Source organism: Lepus europaeus, chromosome 14 (genome assembly GCF_033115175.1).
Source record: "Lepus europaeus isolate LE1 chromosome 14, mLepTim1.pri, whole genome shotgun sequence".
In the NCBI taxonomy this organism is placed as follows: domain Eukaryota; kingdom Metazoa; phylum Chordata; class Mammalia; order Lagomorpha; family Leporidae; genus Lepus; species Lepus europaeus.
The window spans coordinates 50,393,175-50,413,237 of NC_084840.1; the positions used below are offsets into that span (position 1 = coordinate 50,393,175).

Here is a 20,063-nt window from a genome sequence, read left to right on the forward strand (position 1 = left end):
TGAAATGAACATATGATCCTATTTTAACATTTCAGTTATCTGGTGAAAATAACTTGTTTAAAATTTTAGGGTATTCCTAGAAAATTATAAATGCAATTTAAAAATTGAGATATTTATATACTATAAAATTCTTTTAAATTGAACAGTTCATTTGTTTTTAGTATATTCACAGGATTTTTTCCTTATCACTACCTAACTTCAGAATATTTTCATCATCCACAAAAAAATCTCCTAACCATTAACAACTATTCCTTTTCCTCTTCCTTCTAATACCCACATCTCTTGACAACTACTAATCTACTTTCTGACTGTATGGCTTTGTCTAGTGTGAACATCTCTTATAAATAGAATTACACAATATGTGGATTTTTTTGTGTTTGGCTTCTTTTATATAACAATGTTTTCAAGGTTCATCATCAAGAGAGTACTTCAAAAGGTTAGTGGAAACATAGAATTAAAAGATAACGTGTGGGAGGCTGGCATTGTGGCATAGCTAGTAAAGCCACTGAATGTGACACTAGCATCTCTTAGGGGTGCTGGTTTGAATCCTGGCTGATCCACTTCTGATCCAGCCCCCTGCTAATGGCTTGAGAAAAGCAGCAGATGACGACCCATGTGCTTAGGTCCCTGATTCCCTGTGGGAGACCTGGAACAAGCTCTTGGCTCCGGCCTGGCCCAGCACTGGCCTTTGCAGCTATCTGGTGAGTAAACTAGCACGTGGAAGATCTCTCTGTGTGTCTCCCTGTCTCTCTGTAACTCTGATTTTCAAATAAACAAATAAATCTTTAAAAGAAAGAAAAAAAGATAATGTACATTTCCATGAACTTTTTGGAAACCTCTTGTGTGTCAAAGCACATATCTTTTTTTAATTAAAGATTTATTTATTTGAAAGGCAGAGTTGCAAAGAGAGAAAGAAGGAGAGACAGAGCTCTTTCATCTGCTGGTTCACTCCCTAAATGGCTGCATCAGCCTGCACTGGGCCAGACAGGAGCTTCTTCCAGGTCTCCCACGTGGGTGCAGGGGCCCAGGCACTTGGGCTGTCTTCTGCTTTCCCAGGCACATTAGCAGGAAGCTAAGTCAGAAGTGGAGCAGCCAGGACTCAAACCAGCACTCATATGGGATGCTGGTGCTGTGGGCAGCAGCTTAACCCACTACGCCACAGTGCCACTCCTGTTTCATTCCTTTTTATGACTGGATCATCTTCCATTGTGCAGATAATGCCGTATTTTGTTTTTTGATCAGTTGATGGATGTTTGGTTTGTTTACACTTTGGGGTTATTGTAAACAATGCTGCTGTTAACCTTTGCCTACGAGCCTTTGTGTGAGCATATGCTTTCAGTTCTATTGGATGTAGAGCAGAAAAGCTGAATCATGTGATAAACAAGTTTCTAAAAAAGCATCAAAAACTTGGGAACAAAGTTTCATCTGTTTACCTTTATGTATAGTTTTTGGTGGAGAGTTGGACTGGATGTATACTTAAATATTTTATAAATAGCCAGAAGTCTTTAATTGGGTTTTCCAGTATATGTTCTAACAGGTGAGCGAGGAGAAAAATAACAAATTACATAAAAGCAGCCCACGAACTTCTCTCTTCCTGGCAGCTGATTCTGTAAATAATTCTAATTGGATTTCATCCAAGGCAAAGGCAGAGGGGAAGGCATTGTTTGATGGAGTACAGCAGTAGGTTGAAAATTTTCACCTTGGGGATTATTCAATGAAAATAGCGGATGTCCTTTTCATTAAGTCGAAACATAACTTGTTTAAAAATCCTTTTACCTACATGTGACAAAAAATGCTTTTCAGTGTTTGGGGCCAGATGTCCTTGAACTTTTTTATAGTATAGCATGAAATTTCTGGGGAGGAGAAATGGCCACATCATCTCTGAAGCAATTCTCATCAAACACATCCCAAGAGTAACTTACATAATAGCTTTAGAAATACTTGAAAATTTAACATTTCACAGTCACTAATATTTAATAGAGACTGAGACTATAAATTTTGTTCTGTATTTTTTCCCAGTTAAGAAAAAGAGAGCCTATAATTCTGAAATTTGTCCCTTTGAACTCTATCTTATAAGAATATTTTTTTTCAAAGATTTTATTTATTTACTTGAGGCAGAGTTAGAGAGAGGGACAGAGAGAAAAGAACTTCTATCTGCTGGGTTACTCCCCAAATGGCTGTAATGGGTGGAGCTGGGATGATCCAGAGCCAGGAGCTTCTTCCGGGTCTCCCATGTGGTTGTAGAGGTCCAAACACTTGGGCCATCTTCCACAGCTTTCCGAGGCTATAAACAGAGAGGTAGATTGGAAGGGGAGCAGCTGGGACTCCAGCTGGTGCCCATGTGGGATACCAGCACCACTGGCCGAGGCTTAGTCTACTGTGCCACAGCACTGGCCCCAAGAATATTTCTTTCTTAATGAACTCAAATCTGAGGTACTATAAATTAGAGAGCTCTGAATGTTTGAATACTAAATTTTTAAACATTTTTGTCAGGGCACTTACAGTTACATAAAACTGGTGAAGAGGAACTGGGGAAGCTTATTAGAAGCAATATACTGAACAGTTCAGTGTCTTCTCTACACAAAGTATTGGGGATGAGGCAAGGAGCAAAGTTGTCGGGACATGATCCCTGCTCTGAGTGTTCTGGGGTAAGGTGGGCAATTAGTTGTTTTTAAAGCAGAGCCAACTTGTACAAGTTTCATGGACTGGGAATAAGAAATGGGTGCTGCCTTGATTGGGGGTGTATCAAAACATTTCAACTTTTTCTATAGATAGAAAAAGATGTGAGAAAGGTCTTCACAGGCATACAGTAGCATGGAATCCTGAAAGTATGTAATATGCTTAAGAGATAGAGCATAAGGTTAAAGCATGGGGAAAAGCTGAACGGAGAATCTAGTGGGGAAAAAAGGCGAGAAAAAATGAATGTGTTTTGTATGCAGCTGAATGTAAAGAAGCAAGAAACCTGGAAATGGCATGAGCTTTTGAATTATAGAAAATTTTTTATCATTATTTACTGAATGAGTTGAGTGAATTTTCTAACTTCTCTAAGCCTTAATTTGTTCATTCATTAAAAATAGTAATAAGGCCAGATAAGGTTATAATGAGTATTGAAAAAAAATGGATGTAAAGTATGTGATACATTCTTACATAGTAGACACTTAAGATTTAGGGTAGATGCTGTTTGTTCAATAAAGTTCTTTAAGCAGTTTTTGAACATGCAAGTATAGAAATGGAGCTAAGTTGAGAATACAGACTATAGAGTTGAAATACCTTGCTTATTAAATAACTGAATTTCAGAGTTCAGCAATGGGAAGGGAAAGCAATATTAAAAAGTCAGAAAGCAAACTAATATTTTTTAAACTATGACTGATTCTGAATGAATGTTAATAAAGATGATAATTATAGGAAAACATAACAAAATATCCTTTGTAAATGAAGAAAGATCCAGATTCATTACTTTTTTTAAAAGATTATTTATTTGAAATATTTATTTGAAAGTCAGAGTTACACAGAGAGAGAAGGAGAGGCGGAGAGCGAGAGAGAGGTCTTCATCTGCTGGTTCACTCCCTAGTTGGCCGCAATGGCCAGAGCTGGGCTGATCCAAAGCCAGGAGCCAGGAGCATCTTCAGGGTTTCCCACACAGGTGCAGGGACCCCAAGGACTTGGGCCATCTTCTGCCGCTTTCCCAGGCCACAACAGAGAGCTGGAATGGCAGTGGAGCAGCCGGGACTCGAACTGGTACCCATATGGGATACTGGCACCGCAGGTGGCGGTCTTACCCGCTATGCCACAGTGCTGGCCCCCAGACTCATTACTTTTAAAAAGTAGTTTTAAACATAAGTCAATTCAAAGCATGGAAAGTAGTTTTAATGACAATATTGTGAAACATGATTTTTGGTTAGCAAAATCAACTAAGTACAGTCCATATCCAAGCCATTTAATTTGTAAAACAAAGTACTGGATGCCATGATCTCTGTGGTACTTTCCAAGTTAGGGGTAATGAACTTTTCTCCCTCCTAAATTGTCAAAAAAAAAAAGGGAATCCCTCTTAATGAAACTAAATTATATGGCAACCAAACAAGAATGCTTTGCTTCTAGAACAAGAAGCTGCTGGAAAAAAAAAGTATCTGTTGCTAAAATGCTTGTGGTCTTTTTAGTAACCTCATGTGAAATAATATTAAATTCAGTGAATAGAATAAACAGCACTAGGGGGATCTACCTTTTTATTTTTTTTTTACTAAATGTGGCTCTAGAGTTAATACCATTTTGTAAAGTATTTTTGCCACTTTAAAAAATTGAACCAGTAAAAGCATGACCTCATAAAAATAGGTATAAGTAGGCAATGCCTTGATCTTTCATCTCATCAGATCAATAGAAATATTCGGTCTTGAATTCTTTAGACAAATGCTTATTGAACATGCTATACACGAGATTTATTTTAAATGAAAATACAGCATATCAAAACTTGTGGCATGGAACACAAGCAGTATTAATAGGGAAACTTATAGCTATTCCATTAAAAAAAAAAAAAAACCACTGCGATATAACATTATTGTACCTAACATAGAATTTACCATTTAGCTATCTTGAAGTGGACAGTTTTGTGTTATTAAGCACAGTCACAGTTTTGTAGTCATCACCACCATCCCTCTCCAGAACTTTTTCACCTTCCCAACATAAAACCTTTACCCATTGTATAACCCACTGGGTTATACCCATCAAACTTATTGCTTGGTGACATCATTGAGCTTTACGTGGCACAAAGGCATAGGAAAATTCATGTCTACCACCTTTTTTTTTTTTTTTGACAGGCAGAGTTAGACAGTGAGATAGAGAGACAGAGTGAAAGGTCTTCCTTTTTTTTTTTTTTGGCTCACTCCCCAAATGGCCGCTACAGCCGGCGTGCTTTGCCGATCCAAAGCCAGGAGCCAGGTGCTTCCTCCTGGTCTCCCATGCGGGTACAGGGCCCAAGGACTTGGGCCATCCTCCACTGCCTTCCTGGGCCACAGCAGAGAGCTGGACTGGAAGAGGAGCAACCGGGACAGAATCTGGTGCCCCAACCGGGACTAGAACCCAGAGTGCCGGCGCTGCAGGCAAAGGATTAGCCAAGGTGAGCCGTGGTGGCGGCCCATGTGTACCACCTTAATTGGTAATGGTCTTAGTTTTTGTGCTCATTTCTTTTGCCACCCTACATAGCAGAAGCACTTTGCTACTTGTATGTGAACTTTTTTTTCCCTTAATTTGTTTTTATTTATTTGAAAGGCAGAGATGGAGATTTTCCATCTTCTGGTTCACCATCTAAGTGCCCACAACAGCTGAAGCTGAGCCAGTCCAAAGCCAGGAGCCTGAAATTCAATCCAGGCCTCCGATATGGATGTCAGGCACCCAAGCACTTGAGCCATCATCGCCTGCTGCCTTCCAGGATGTGCATTCATGGGAAGCTGGAATGAGAAGTGGAGCTGGGACTTTATCCCAGCACTCTGATATGGGATACAGGCATCCTAAATAGTGTCTTAACTGCTCTACTAAATGCCTGTTTGATTCTAATGTTTAAAACAGTGCTATTTTTATTCAACATGCCTCTGAAATGTAAGCCAACCATAATAATTTGAGGAGGGTTCATACCTTGAAATATTGAAATAATGATTTATACTAATTGTAGGAAATATACATATTATGGGGTACCCAGTACAAGATCAGGTAGACACATTGGTTCAGGCAATTGGTGAGGGTGGAGAATGGTGCAGGAAGATCACATGGTGATCCAGGAAGCAGAGAGACAGTGAGTACACTCTGCCTGCACACCTGTAAAGGATTCAGTCATATGGACTCTACCCCAACAACCTAATCCAGTCTTATCTCTTTCTGAGACTCAATCTTTAGACTCCATCATTCAATGAAATTCCATCCTTAATCAATTAACATAAGACTTTGAGGATCAGTACTTTTAACACTTGGGCTTTGAGGGCTACCCAGATTATTTTCCAAACCATAGTATGTGTCTTTTATAAATGTAACTTTTTGTTATGATTACAGGCTGAGTTGAAACTGATGATGTAGCCGGCGCCACTCCCTAGGCTAATCCTCTGCCTGCGGCACTGGCACTCTGGGTACTAGTCCCGGTTGGGGTGCCGGTTCTGTCCCGGTTGCTCCTCTTCCAGTCTAGCTCTCTGGTGTAGCCTGGCAAGACACTGGAGGATGGCCCAAGTCCTTGGGCCCTGCAGGGAGTCCAGGAGGAAACACCTGGCTCCTGGCTTCAGATTGGCACAGCACGCTGGCCGTAGCGGCTATCTGGGGGGTGAACCAAGGGAAGGAAGACCTTCTCTCTCTCACTCACTAACTCTGCCTGTCAAAAAAAAAAAAGAAACTGATGATGTAGGTGGAGTGAAATTAAGTAATGCTGGGTCTTAGTCCACCCGTACAAGGATGGACTGGGTCCGAGGAAAGGTAAGTGCGCCGCTCGCCCGTTCACCAGCCTCCCGATCCCGGAGACAGACGCAGCGGGGAGCCAAGTCTAGCAAGGACTCATTTACTTCCTGCGAAACAGAACCTTTTATAGCACAAAACTGCAGAGTCATTGGGGCAGGGCTAAGGACCAACCAATCACTTAAAAAATCACCTTACGGGGGGATTTCTATAGGACTAGCCCTATGTCTATACACTTGTTACTAGTTTTGTCACCTCCCCTGATGTTGCGCAGCCAATTAGTTTTAGTGGTAAACAACTTTGGATTCCGCCCACCTTACTTCCTTTGGGCACCATCATGTAACTAATTTCCCCACAAAGTAAGGTTTTATTAGCCTTGTTAATGGTTTGCTGTGTATTCCTTTTATTTATTTATTTATTTATTTATTTGACAGGTAGTTATAAACAGAGAGAGAGAAAGGTCTTCTTTCCGTTGGTTCACTCCCCAAATGGCCGCTACAGCCAGCACTGCGTCCATCCAAAGCTGGGAGCCAGGTGCTTCCTCCTGGTCTCCCATGTGGGTACAGGGCCTAAGCACTTGGGCCATCCTCCACTGCCTCCCCAGGCCACAGCAGAGAGCTGGACTGGAAGAAGAGCAACCGGGATTAGAACCCAGCACCCACATGGGATGCCAGCGCCGCAGGTGGAGGATTAACCAAGTGAGCCACGGCCCCAATTTGCTCTGTATTCTAACAGCCATGAGAAGTGTTTAGGCTCTAAAAAGGGGAGTGATGTGGTAAATAGTCTGCAAAGAATGGATGAGAAGAGATCAGGAATGGATGAAGGGAAGGCGAGGAGGCATTTAGGATTAGGAGAATTTAGGATTAGGATTAGGGCCAAGTTTCTAAGGCAGATTGTGAGTTCATTGTTGGATGAATTGATTTTGAGGTTGCTCTGCTAGGGATATCAAGTGAGCATTTGGATATATGCAGAAAATATCATCAAATATGTTGAAGGCTGCAAAGACTAAAATGAAAAAATGTCCATTCAACTTACTTAGTATGGTAATTGCAATAACGGATGTTTGGGTATATAGCTGGGCTCAAACTAGATTGAAGTAGGCTGAGAAGTGTGAGATGAAGTTATTGAAAAATTGTAGCCAGTTACTTCAAGAAAATTTGCTCTGAAGGGGAGGAGTAGCATGGGGAATAGATGAGAATAAAGATGGGTTCAGTGGGTAGGAGAGATCCGAACATGTTTCCATGTTGACCATAAGCATCTAACAGAGAACACCAAATGTGGTACCCAGGACAATGGAGGGAGAATCCGCGTTTAGCTTCCTACTGGATTTGGATCTCAATCCTGAGCCTAGTAGTGACTGGCTTCAGAAGATAGACTATCTCCTCTAGGTATAAGGAGTGAAGGGGAAGTAATTTTCCTAATTCTCTATTGTGTTCATCAGGTTCTAAACAAGAAACTTAACAGGGAATTTAAATTAACGTTAAATTCCCAGTAGTTTAACAGGGAATGTTTAACCTAGGAATTACCAACTTTGTAGAGGGTGTATAGCAAGGGAGTGAGAGCTCTAAAGAGTACAGGAGTACCAGGTGGAATGTGCAGCCATGTTTGTGAGGGCTGAGCAGAGCACCCAAGGAAGTAACAAGACCCAGACCTCCCTGGAGAGGTGCAGTCATGGCTCACTGGATGGCAGAGACATTGACTAAGGTGTTGCTCTGATTGGAGCTAAATCGGAAGCTGTCCATAAGGAGGTGCCATGCTGTGGAATTCCCTGCTGACTCAGTTGGCTTACTGAAAGCCACTTCTAGGAATGCAAAGGAAGCTGCCCTCAGGGACTTGCCACATACTGCTGGCAATCTAAAGCCTTACAGGTAGAGGGTACCAGGTGCTCAAAGGATAGTAAAGGCCAGTGCCCTCTTGTTTCTTAACAGCCTTCTAAGTGCAGGACAGCCAGCAGCTGGTGTGGGAAAAATGTTTTAAGGATCTACCTCTAATATCAGAGGTAATGGAGCTGAGAGTTAATTGACAAGTAGTGTACCTATTATTAGTCTCATTAGTGAAGGAGACTAGTTCACAAAGTGAGACAATTATAAAAATATTTTTTATATGGCCGGCGCCGCGGCTCAGTAGGCTAATCCTCCGCCTTGCGGCGCCAGCACACCGGGTTCTAGTCCCGGTCGGGGCACCGATCCTGTCCCGGTTGCCCCTCTTCCAGGCCAGCTCTCTGCTGTGGCCAGGGAGTGCAGTGGAGGATGGCCCAAGTGCTTGGGCCCTGCACCCCATGGGAGACCAGGAGAAGCACCTGGCTCCTGCCATCGGATCAGCGTGATGCGCCGGCTGCAGCACGCCTACCGTGGCGGCCACTGGAGGGTGAACCAACGGCAAAAGGAAGACCTTTCTCTCTGTCTCTCTCTCACTGTCCACTCTGCCTGTCAAAAATTAAAAAAAATAAAAAAATATATATTTTTTATCAGATTGATGTTTTATTAAACTCTGCCTTGTTGGTGTTTAATTTCTCAGCATAAAACTGGTTTATTAAGCAAATTGTCCTTTTCTGTCAGTGTCTTCTGTCTGCTGAAGGCACCTATTTTCCCACCTACACTTTGGTATCATTTACAACTTAAAATGAGTCAGGATATTTTGGTTTAGTTAAGGTTCCTCTTATCACTATCAACACCAGTTCATCTGTTTCCCTTTGTATCCTTTGACCCTTAAATTTATTTGATGTGATGATACTACAGCTCTTAGCTTTCCTACACTGTTGCTGCCAAACCGGATTTGAAGGGTCAGGTAATGGAAGATTGTCTAAGTAGTAGGAATCTGTCATAAAAAGCATTAGACAGCTTAAATGCTGAGGATCTGATTAAGTTCTGTGTTTTCTTTCCCTTATCAGAAATTTCATTCACTTCTTGCTATTTTTACAACAAAGCCTTCAAAAAGGCTGTTTTTTAACCTGACAGTACTGATATATATATATATATATGTATATATATATATAAAATATATTTTAAAGATTCACTTTATTGAAAGGTAGAGAGAGAGAGAGGAGAGACAGTTTATCCATCTGTTGCTTCACTTCCTAAAGTGCCGCAATAGCTGTGACTGGGCATGGTGGAAGCCAGGGGCCCAGAACTTCATTTGGGTCTCCACATAAGTGCCAGGGGCCCAAGCACATTAGCCATCTTCTACTGCCTTCCTAGATGCATTGGCAGAGAGCTGGGTAAGCAGCAGCAGAGCAGCCCAGACATGAGCCAGCTCCCTAATATGGGATACCAGCATTCCAAGGGTCAGCTGAATTAATCTGCTGTGCCACAACACTGGCCCCATGATGATGATTTTCTAAGAATTACTTAATCCCTTTGTGTATGAGTTTGTAGACTGATGCAAAATAAAATAATACTGAACATTCTCAGTATAGAATTTAGTTGTCAGAGCTGGCATTGTGGTGTTGTGGGTTAAGCTCCCCCTGCAATGCTGGCAACCATGAGTGCTGGTTCAGGTCCTGGCTTCTCCACTTCCAGTCTAGCACCTTCCTAATGTGCCTAGGAAAGCAGTGGAGAATGGCTCAAGTCCTTGACCCTCTGTACCCATGTGGGAGACCTGGATGCAGCTCCTGGCTCCTGGCTTTGGCCTGGTCCAGCCCTGGCCATAGTGGCCAGTTGAGGAGTGAACCAGTGGATAGAAAACTCTCTCTCTCCATTTCTCTCTAACTCTGCCCTTCAAATAAATAAAATAAATTTTTAAAAATGTAGTTTATTTAAATGAAAAGTGTGATCTTACCAAAGTTCAGTTCAGCGTGAAATTCTTTTGAATTTGCATCTGGTACAGATTTGTAATTTTTAGCTTTTTATTTTTCTGAACTAAAAAGCTAAAGCAGAAAGGAGTTTTCTGTGTACCTTGGATCCACTTTGAAGTGTGAAGAGACATTTTATATTTTGCCATTTTTGATGTTTATTTAAAATGTTTTTACCTATTAAAATTTTAAGAGTCAAGAGATCCTTAGTTTTACATTCAATTATTTGATTGAGTTATTGTTCTGTTTGCCATTTAAGAAAACAAAAGATCTGTAATTCCTGTTATAGCTTATATGAATTTATTTTTCTCAAAATCTTCGACATTTCTCAGTAGGCAAAAGTAGGTTTTTTTTTTTTAACACTGACTCAAGTTAAAAAGAGAAACCGAATTATTTATATGCAAGCTGTCAAAAAATATCTGATATGTCCAGTGCTAATTTCCTTCATCTATCTCCAAGGGATTCTCTGTGCTCTAAGTATCTAGTCTTGGCTGGCTGTATAGTAGGCATCCATTCAGCTTTTGTTGAGCTGGGTGGTAAATCAATTAGAAGTTTTTTTATTATATTCTTAGTAATTTAGTACTTGTAATTTTCTTTGTTGATTTTTCAGGATTGCAAGAATATGTGGAAGCTGTCTCTTTTCAGCACTTCATCAAAACGCGATCATTAATCAGTATGGATGAAATTAATAAACAGTTGATATTTACAACTGAAGACAATGGGAAAGAAAACAAGACTGTGAGAATTTAAAATCATATTTCACATTTATTGCATATTTCATGTAATAGCATAATCACTGTAAGAGACTTACGGGCTAGTAATGCTAAGATTCAGATGAGAATGTTCTTTTTAAAGTGTGGTTTCATAGATTCTCAACTAGGAATGTAGTCTTTTTAAATATGGATAGAAGAACAAGAACAACCTTGAGTATATTGGAGGAAGTAGTACTTTTTACCTCTAAAGCATTATTGAGTGATAACTCTTTAAGTTTATTTTTTATTTTATCATGTTTTTTCAGTGTGCTCTTTGTAAGAACTATTGTATTTAATCCTTTCATTAGCCTTTTGAATGCAAAATTGTCCCATTTTATAAAAAGAAACAGGCTTTTAAATATTTTTAGTAACTTTTCAAAAGCCATACAAGTAGTAAGAATTTGAAACCAGGTGTTTTCAATGTAAGCCTGTGCCCTTGTCCACTCTTCTGGCGCCTCTCAACATGTACTGTCGGGATCCATTGCATCAGGTACCTACCTCAAAGGATTGTTTTAGAGGATTTGACTTAAAGGTTTTTAATTAGGCAGTGTATAGCACTTGACACATGTACACTCAGGAGTTCATTGTTATAAAGAAGTTGCTGCATCGTGAGAGCTGTTAATCACTTACTCAATCCTAAATGCTTGAATCTGAAATTTATAAAGCTCCTCTGAATGAAAAAAAAAAAAGAGAGAAGCTTTTGCAGTTTGACTTTTAAATATGCATTTTTTTTTTCCTCTTGGATTTTAAGATAACAGCATTCAGTTAACGAAATAGACTATTTTGAATTTTTGTACTTTTTTTTTAAACATCATTCAAACATGCAGGTTAGGTAGGCAGGATGTGGAAGAAGCTTCAAAAATAAAATTTTCTTTTTTTCCAAAAAATTTATTTATTTATTTGAAAGTAAGAGTTACAGATAGAGTGGGAGAGACAGACAGAGAATCTTCCATCTGCTGGTTCACTCCCAAATGGCTGCAACAGCCAGGGTTGAGTCAAGAGCCAGGAGCTTCATCTGGGTCTCCCTTGTGGGTAGCAGGGGCCCAAAACTTGGCCTTCCTCTGCTGCTTTTCAGAGGGTATTAGTGGCGAGATGCATCTGAAGTGAAGCAGCCAAAACACAAACCATTGCCCATATGGAATGCCAGTGTTACAGGCGGCAGCGTTACCCACTGTGCCACAATGCTGGCCCCAAAGTAAAATATTCTTGAATATCAACTAAAGGTTTAATACTACAAAATGAAACGAACATGGCATGGCATATAACTTACTTTAAGGAAGCCATGTATTTCAACTTTTTAAATTATAGTAAGTTTATTAGGAAGGAAATTCATTTTGAGAAGTGAAATTCCTTCATAATGAAGATTGTATTACAAAACAAGATGAGTCTAATTTGACGTGCCTTCTTGAAAACATTACTGAAGTACTACATCTTTTCTTTCAAGTTCTCTCTAAATCTAAGTGAAAATATTAGGGAAAAGGCAAAAAAAATGGAGAGTAAGTACATTATTTTTAGGATGCAGGTACTAAATAATTCTAAGTTTATGATGGCATCATGGACTTCAAATTGTTAAGACCATATTCAGAAATAACTTTTCCTTTTAGTGCTCAAGGTTCTTGGTGCTAAATATTCTGATACTTTGATAGGGAAAGGTATTTTGCTGTGACTTGCCTATTGTGAATGTTATTAAAAACCTTTAAATTAAAAAAAAATTAAAATTAACTTTTAAAAGCTTTTTATTATGGAAATATTGCAAACAATCCGAAAAGTAGACAGCATGGAAATATAGCCACCACCATATGCCTACTTCTTGAATTTAATAATTGTTTACATTTTACTATGTTTGTTTTCTATAGATATTTTTGGCTAAGCCACTTTAAGATAAATCAGAGACATCATGATATTTCACCTCTAAATACTTCAATGTCCCTCTTAAAAATGGCATTTTAAGTAATTTTTCCTAGTATTACATTATCAGATAGAATTTATTTCTTTGATAGTACATTAGTTGGAATTTGTTAATTTTTAAAATATCTTTCTCCAAAATCAACTAATTTATAACCATGGAACTCCAACTAAGAGTACAAAGAACATAAATATTTTCTTAAGAAAATGTCACTTATGAATTGCCTTCAAAACGTAAATCCCTTTCCGCACACATACAAAATCTACCCTTCCTAAAAAATATTAAATCTCTGATAAATTAATAGAAACAAAACATCACAGATACATTTGTGATGTAATTTAAAGGGCATCAGAATGATTGATTGGAAAGCAGGCTTTAAGCTGCTTATCCAGCTCTGCTGTTAACTAGCTATATTATCTATGATGTTTTCTGAACCTAATTTCTTAGGCTCTACTGGGAGGTTGTTGGACTAGATGATCTTTGAATAGTCTATAGAGTGTCTGGTTTCACAGATTGGATGCACAGCAACCAGAGGAATCTAACTAAAATTTCCTTTCTTAATTCTCCATTACCTATTAAGATTCCTTAATGTAACAATCAGCCTTACTTCGCTAGCTCCCTAGACTCATGCTGTACTAATCCTTACTTTAAACTTTGCTCGAAAGTGATAACCTTCCTAGTCCCTCGATACAGCACACAATTTTTCCTTGCATGCTTTTGCCCTTCCCACTGCCTGATATGTCCTTTGGTGTAATTGCTGCTTCACCAAGCTAAGTGCCATGTGTTCTTTCAACAACTGGGCATTACCTCTGCTAGTAAGAACCCAGTAGAGAAAGACACCGATGAGAGAGAAACTGAAACCAGTGGAAAGAAAAGATTTACACTGATGGAAATGATGACAGCTAACATTTACTATTTACTTTGTGTTGGGCATTATACCAAGAACCTGGTAAATGTTAACGCATTTAATCCTTAAAATAAACCTCTGAGGTAGGTACTGTTATCCCATTTTACAGATGAGGAAACTGAGGTTTAGAGAGATGAAATAACTTGCCCAAGGGCATACGCCTTATGAAGCAAGGTCCTGGAAGAGGTGGGTGGAGATGGGTCAAGGTCATTTGGAAGAGTTAACCTCAAACACGAGGAGGGACAACTCATCATCTGAGACTGGAGCATAGAAGGTAAAAATGGATGTGGATATGAACAAGGGTTTGTTTTTTGTTTTGTTTTGTTTTTGTTTCTGTTTTTTTTATTTGTTTGCTTGTTATTTTGTATGGATAAAGGTAATTGAGAGAGAGATTGTGCGAGGTGATCTCACAAATGACCAGGCTAGTGAAAGTAGGTAAGATTATCTACTGAAAGTGAAGGTTCATTTGAGAAGAGAACTGAGCAGAGTGGTGAAGGTTTGGAGAGGCTGGAATGAGCAAGTGTAGGAATAGATAGAGGGGTTAGGGAATAATTTGTAGCGGTACAAACTCTGTGTAACTGTGATTATTTTTTTAACTCAGTGGTGCTCAGCCACCTGAATAAAGAACTAAGTAGATTTATTATTGATTTAGGATTCTGTTCCTGCTGGGCAGATGTAGTAGAAGATAATGGGGTCTTAGGGAATAGAGGATATGGTGAGAAAGTAATAAATCTGGATGATCTGGCTGAGTAGGGAGAGAGGAAAGGCCAGAAAGGGACTAAATGACAGAAAAATATGAGTGGATGACAAACTTGAAGGGTTTATAATTTGACATTTAAATAAGTGATTGTCATGCGGTCACTAGGCCTTATTTAACAGTGTTGTCATTGCCTATATCAAATGAAGTTAGGAATGGTTTTAGATTGACAAAAATATCTTGAAGTTCTGTGACTCAGTTCCCTACCCAATACATGGATTCTAATAATATCCCAAATGATTATTAAGCAAAATGGATTGTTTCATTTAGAGATTAGAATGACCAGTCTGCTGTTGATTTTGTACTTTGTTATAAATATGATAAGACCATATTCAGTGTTTTTCACAGTATATTTTCTTTGTGTGTGTGTTGTTTCTGTTTTGTTTTGTTTTTGTTTTTTACCAGCCTTCCTCTGATGCACAAGATAAGCAGTTTGTTACTTGGAGATTGAAAATCACACCGGTTGATTACCTTCTGGGAGTGGCTGACTTAACTGGAGAATTGATGCGGATGTGTATTAACAGTGTGGGAAACGGGGACATTGACACGCCCTTTGAAGTGAGCCAGTTTTTACGTCAGGTGTATGATGGGTTTTCCTTCATTGGCAACACTGGGCCTTATGAGGTTTCTAAGAAGCTATATACCTTGAAACAAAGTCTGGCTAAAGTAGAAAATGCTTGTTATGCCTTGAAAGTCAGAGGTTCAGAAATCCCGAAACATATGCTGGCAGATGTGTTTTCAGTTAAAACGGAAATGATCGATCAAGAAGAGGGTATTTCTTAGAGTGATACCACTCAGTTATTCTTTTGAACTCCTAAGAGAGACCAATTTGTATAAGACTGTTATTTAGTGTTTCATTTGACTTTGTTGTGGCTTTTATGTAGAAATGCTTTTAGTTGTACTTGTTTTAAATTGTACACAAGCTGTACATAAAATTATCCAAATGAGTCATTTCTTATATTCATGAAAATTTGCATACAAATGTTTGCATACATGCCTAATTTGGACTTTTTGCAGGTTAACTATCATTTATCTTTGTTATGCAAACATGCTTTAGATTGCACTTTCTGCCATGTCTGTATTAATTTACTTTGTGAATTTTGCAGTGGTAGTTTTTAGTGAAAGCCATTTATAAATTAAATTGGTGAATTTGAGATATATATATATATATATACGTATATATATATATGGTAAACATTTCTTAAACCTTGCACTTGTGCTTCCTGTTTAAATTTCTTGGTAATATTGTGCCACACCTCCAAAATAAGATTATTCCATGGAACAAGAATTGAAAATTAATAAGCTGCCAATATTTTTAAGTTCAAGTTTATGAAGAACTATAGTGAAAATTCATATTACAGTCCAACTTTAGGCCTTTTTGAATTTGTCTGAAATAGCCTCCCAGAAAAACTGACAGATGTTATTTCTTTCTTTAGTTTTTTGTTCTTTATCACTGAATATCTGATGGAAAAGTGGAGCTAATATTGTAATGCTTTCAGTCTTAACAGTTGAGTTGAATTATATATTTGTGCATACAATTTAAGAACTTATAATACTGATTATTTTACCACTTTGTTGTTATTTGGCATGTTTGGAGGCTTTCCTATTCTAGCATCTATTAGAAATTACATTAACTAATTCTAATGCAGTTTTGAGATGCTAAAGTTAATCCAAGAGTTTTCCTGTGGCATTATCTAATAAATAAAAGTTGCCAAAGAAAATTTACATTCAATTCAGCAATAAGATAATTGTCAACACAGTTGAGAATAGCAGTGGTAGTCTAGTAATATTTAGAATTGGAATTTGCCTATTGAAATTAGTGGTAGATTATCATTTGTGATGTGAAACTGACTTGAGCCTAGCACTGTTGGCCCACAACCAGACATTTCCAATTGGTTTGATGAGTTTTGAGAATCTAAATACTAAATTTTATTTTTGGTAAGATTAGTGCTCTTTGTGTAAGGGCTGATTCTTTTAAAATGTAATTTTCCAAGACATATCACCTATTGGAAAATAAAATGTGGACATGCTTAATAAATTAGGTTTGCTTGTTTGTTTGCTTTGATGATAGTGGGTTTTTTGTTTCCACATTCTGTGGTACACTGCAGAGATATAGTCAGTCCCATTGCATATCTTGTTTCTTCTGCCCACTTGAAATTAAATTTGTAATGGTAAATGTAAAATAATAATGGATTGAAGAATGTTTTACAAATGTTGAAAATTGTGGTCTTTTGAATAAAATATTAAAATATAGGAGTTAAGCTTATTCTTTGATCATCTTGAGAAATAATAAAACTACTATAGAATTTTTGGTTGAAATGTGAAACCTAATACAGACTAGCTAATATGGAGATCTATTATATCTTTTAAAAACCCAGAGAAAGATTTTTCTGATAAGTTAACTAAGGTTGTCAGTGACATTCTCAAGATTCCGTAGTCCTTTCTTTCTGCTCTGTCAGCATCACGCTGTCTTCAAGTCACTCCCCGTGATTGCAGGATAGTTACTGCATTTGCAGGCATCAAGAATACCTGACACTGGTGAACAGAAAAGTAGACTTCACTGTGCTTCCTTAAGAGTAAAAATACCTTTCCATAAGCTCCCAGGGAAGGTTTCCCTTCACATTTCATCGACTCGGTGGCTGCATTCCCTTCCCACTAACCCAGTTCCTTGACCACAGAATGAGTTCACCTTAATACACCAGTTCATTCATCCGAAAGGAAAAGGGCAAACACACAAAGCAAAACCAGGGTTTTGGTATCAGAGAAAAGGGGAAAATGGCCTGTGGGTAGGCAGTCAGTAACTTTGAGTAACTTGGTACCATTGCTGCTGGTATAGTTTCATAATGCATGTAATAACTAATACAGTGGGTGTTGCACTAATATGATGGAGGATCTCCAAACATTCTGAATCTCTGTTTTTAAAACACTTGCTGTGATAGCATCATCTGTTGTAATATTTTTCATCTTTGTTATGAAAAGAAACTGGTTCAAGATTACATGGCAATTTGCTGGCAGAATTCTAAACTGAAATCAAATTCTTTGTTTCATAAATAATTTCCTGCATGTATCAAATCATTGGGTTTTCCAAATAGACATTTGAGAGCCCTAGGGCTTTTTTAAGATTCCTCAAAAGAACAGTGGTATTTGAAGGAGAAATTGGCAGAATGGATCTTTAGTGTATGAAAAAGACTTTAGATTCAAATACAAATATATTTAAAGTGTGGAAAATGATTCCATGTGTACTAGTATCAGATAAGACAAACTTTAAGTAAAGATTTCTTTTTGCTAGAGATATAATAAATGATAATAAATTATAAAGAGATACTGAGATATAATAAATGATAAAACTCAATATATTCCAAATATATAACAATTATAAATGTACATATATGCACCCAATTACAGACCTCCAAAATACATGAAGCAAAAATCTTGCAGAAATGAAAGAAGAAATAAAATGTAACAGTAATTGGAAATTTTAATACCCCACTATCATTAATGGGTAAAAGAACAAAACAGAGTTGATAAGGGAGAAGATTTGAGTAACTCCATAGACCACTGGAACCTAACAGACATACTGAACATTCCAGACAACAGCAGAATACACATTTTTCCTCAAGTGTATGTGGAACATTTGCCACAACATGTCAGGCCACAAAAAAAAATCTCAATAAGTGTTTTAAAAAGACATGAAAAATGCTGGCGCTGTGGCGGAGCCGGTAAAGCTGCCACCTGCAGCATCCCATATGGGCGCCGGTTCGAGGTTTGAGACCCGGCTGCTCCACTTCCAATCCAGCTCTCTACTATGGCCTGGGAAAGCAGTAGAAGATGGCCCAAGGCCTTGGGCCCCTGTACCCTCGTGGGAGACCTGGAAGAAGCTCCTGGCTTCGGGTCGGTGCAACTCTGATCATTGCAGCCATTTGGGGAATGAACCAGCAGATGGAAGGCACCTCTCTTTCTCTCTCTCCCTCTCTCCTCTCTCTCTCTCTTGCTCGCTCTCGCTCTCTTGCTCTCTGTGTGTGTAACTCTGACTTTCAAGTAAAATAAATACATCTTTAAAAAAAAAAAAGACATGAAGTACATTCTCAGACTAGAATCTAGACATCCATAACAGGAGGAAATTTGGGAAATTTGACTAATAGAAATTAAGCAACACACTCCTAAATAAGCAGGAAACTGGAAAATGAGAGGAATGAAAACAAATCATGCAACAATTTATGGGATAGAGTGGTAGCAAGTTCAGATACAACTTTATAGCTTTAAATGACTATTAAAAGAAGAATGATGTCAAATTTGTAACCTAAATTTCAATCATAAGAAATTAGAAAAAGAGCAAACTAAACTACAAAGAAAGCAGAAGAAAGGAAATAAAAGATTGGAGCAGAAATCTGAAATACAGAACAGGAAAACCTAGATTAGGAACCCTTGTATAAAGGAAATTTTAAAATGTCTTCATATGGTACCCTTCATGTGGTAGCTAGAACACTAATAGGTACCTACATAGGATGCTGGTGTTGCAGGCAGCGGCATTACCCACTATGCCACCATGCTAGTCCCTGTATTTTATATCTTAACCAGTAGTTGTCTTGTTTCTTCCTCTCCGTTTGCTGTCTTGTTTTATATACGGTGGGTGGTTGTTGGTTAACCTGTTAATTTAATCTTCAAGTTACAGGATGGCAAAGGCAAGTTGTACTGCACTAAAAAGGATTGAATATCAGATGGAGACGGAGACTGATAGGACTTCAACTCTCCCCTTCTAGGAAGAAGTTGCTCATGCCTTGATTGCATGAAGAAGCACTGCTTCACAGCAGGTGGAAGCATATGCTATTTGAAGTGTAACCCTAGCTACAAAGGTGGTGTGAACTCAGGACGTGGCTCTGCTGGGCACTGACCATTACTTGGTTCTACGCTTGCCTTCTAAACTGTCTATTACAGGGCGTGGAAGCCTGGAAACCATACCTCCTTGATTCTTTGAGAGAATGTTGTTTGCACTCTATTGATAATGAGAGGCACAAGTACCATTTGGAGGACAAAAGAGAAACAAGCCATTACTATTTCTTCAGCACCAGAGGGCGGGCGTATTAGGCGTGTTCACGTGGCATACGTGAGGTTTTGCAGGAGCTTCTGCATTCTGTTCATCACACGCTTCAGTGTTGCAGGCAGCTGACATCATCAGCCCTGGTTTCCTGCGATTCCGTGACTGTGTCATTTCCTAAATTCACTGGCAGATTTTCCTGACCTTCCTTTCCTCCAGTCTTTCCAGTGTTTTGGAAGCACCTGTGTTAAATCCTTTCCTGGCTATAATACCTAGAATGATTTCTGTTTTCCTGATTGGACGCTGACTGATATAGTTTTCAGATATGAAACACAGATGGGTTATAAGCACAGGAAAAGTTACACAATCATGGTTCAAATAAGAGAACTGCAAATTGGAACTGTAAGTTACCACTATTCACTTATCAGATATGTTAAGCTTTGAAGTTCAACAGCACCATGTTGTTTGGGGGAAACAGACACACTGCTAT

At 38.6% G+C, this 20,063-nt stretch overlaps 1 protein-coding gene across 1 annotated transcript in view; it reads left to right on the forward strand.

Annotated features, from left to right (window-relative positions):
- Positions 1-16,791, forward strand: part of TSNAX (translin associated factor X) — a 38,741-nt gene extending 21,950 nt beyond the window's left edge. Inside the window, exons 5-6 of the mRNA XM_062210612.1 lie at positions 10,827-10,954; positions 14,944-16,791. Coding sequence (XP_062066596.1) covers positions 10,827-10,954; positions 14,944-15,321 — 506 coding nt within the window. The 3' untranslated portion in view covers positions 15,322-16,791. The remainder of the gene's footprint in view (positions 1-10,826; positions 10,955-14,943) is intronic.
- Positions 16,792-20,063: the final 3,272 nt, after the last annotated feature.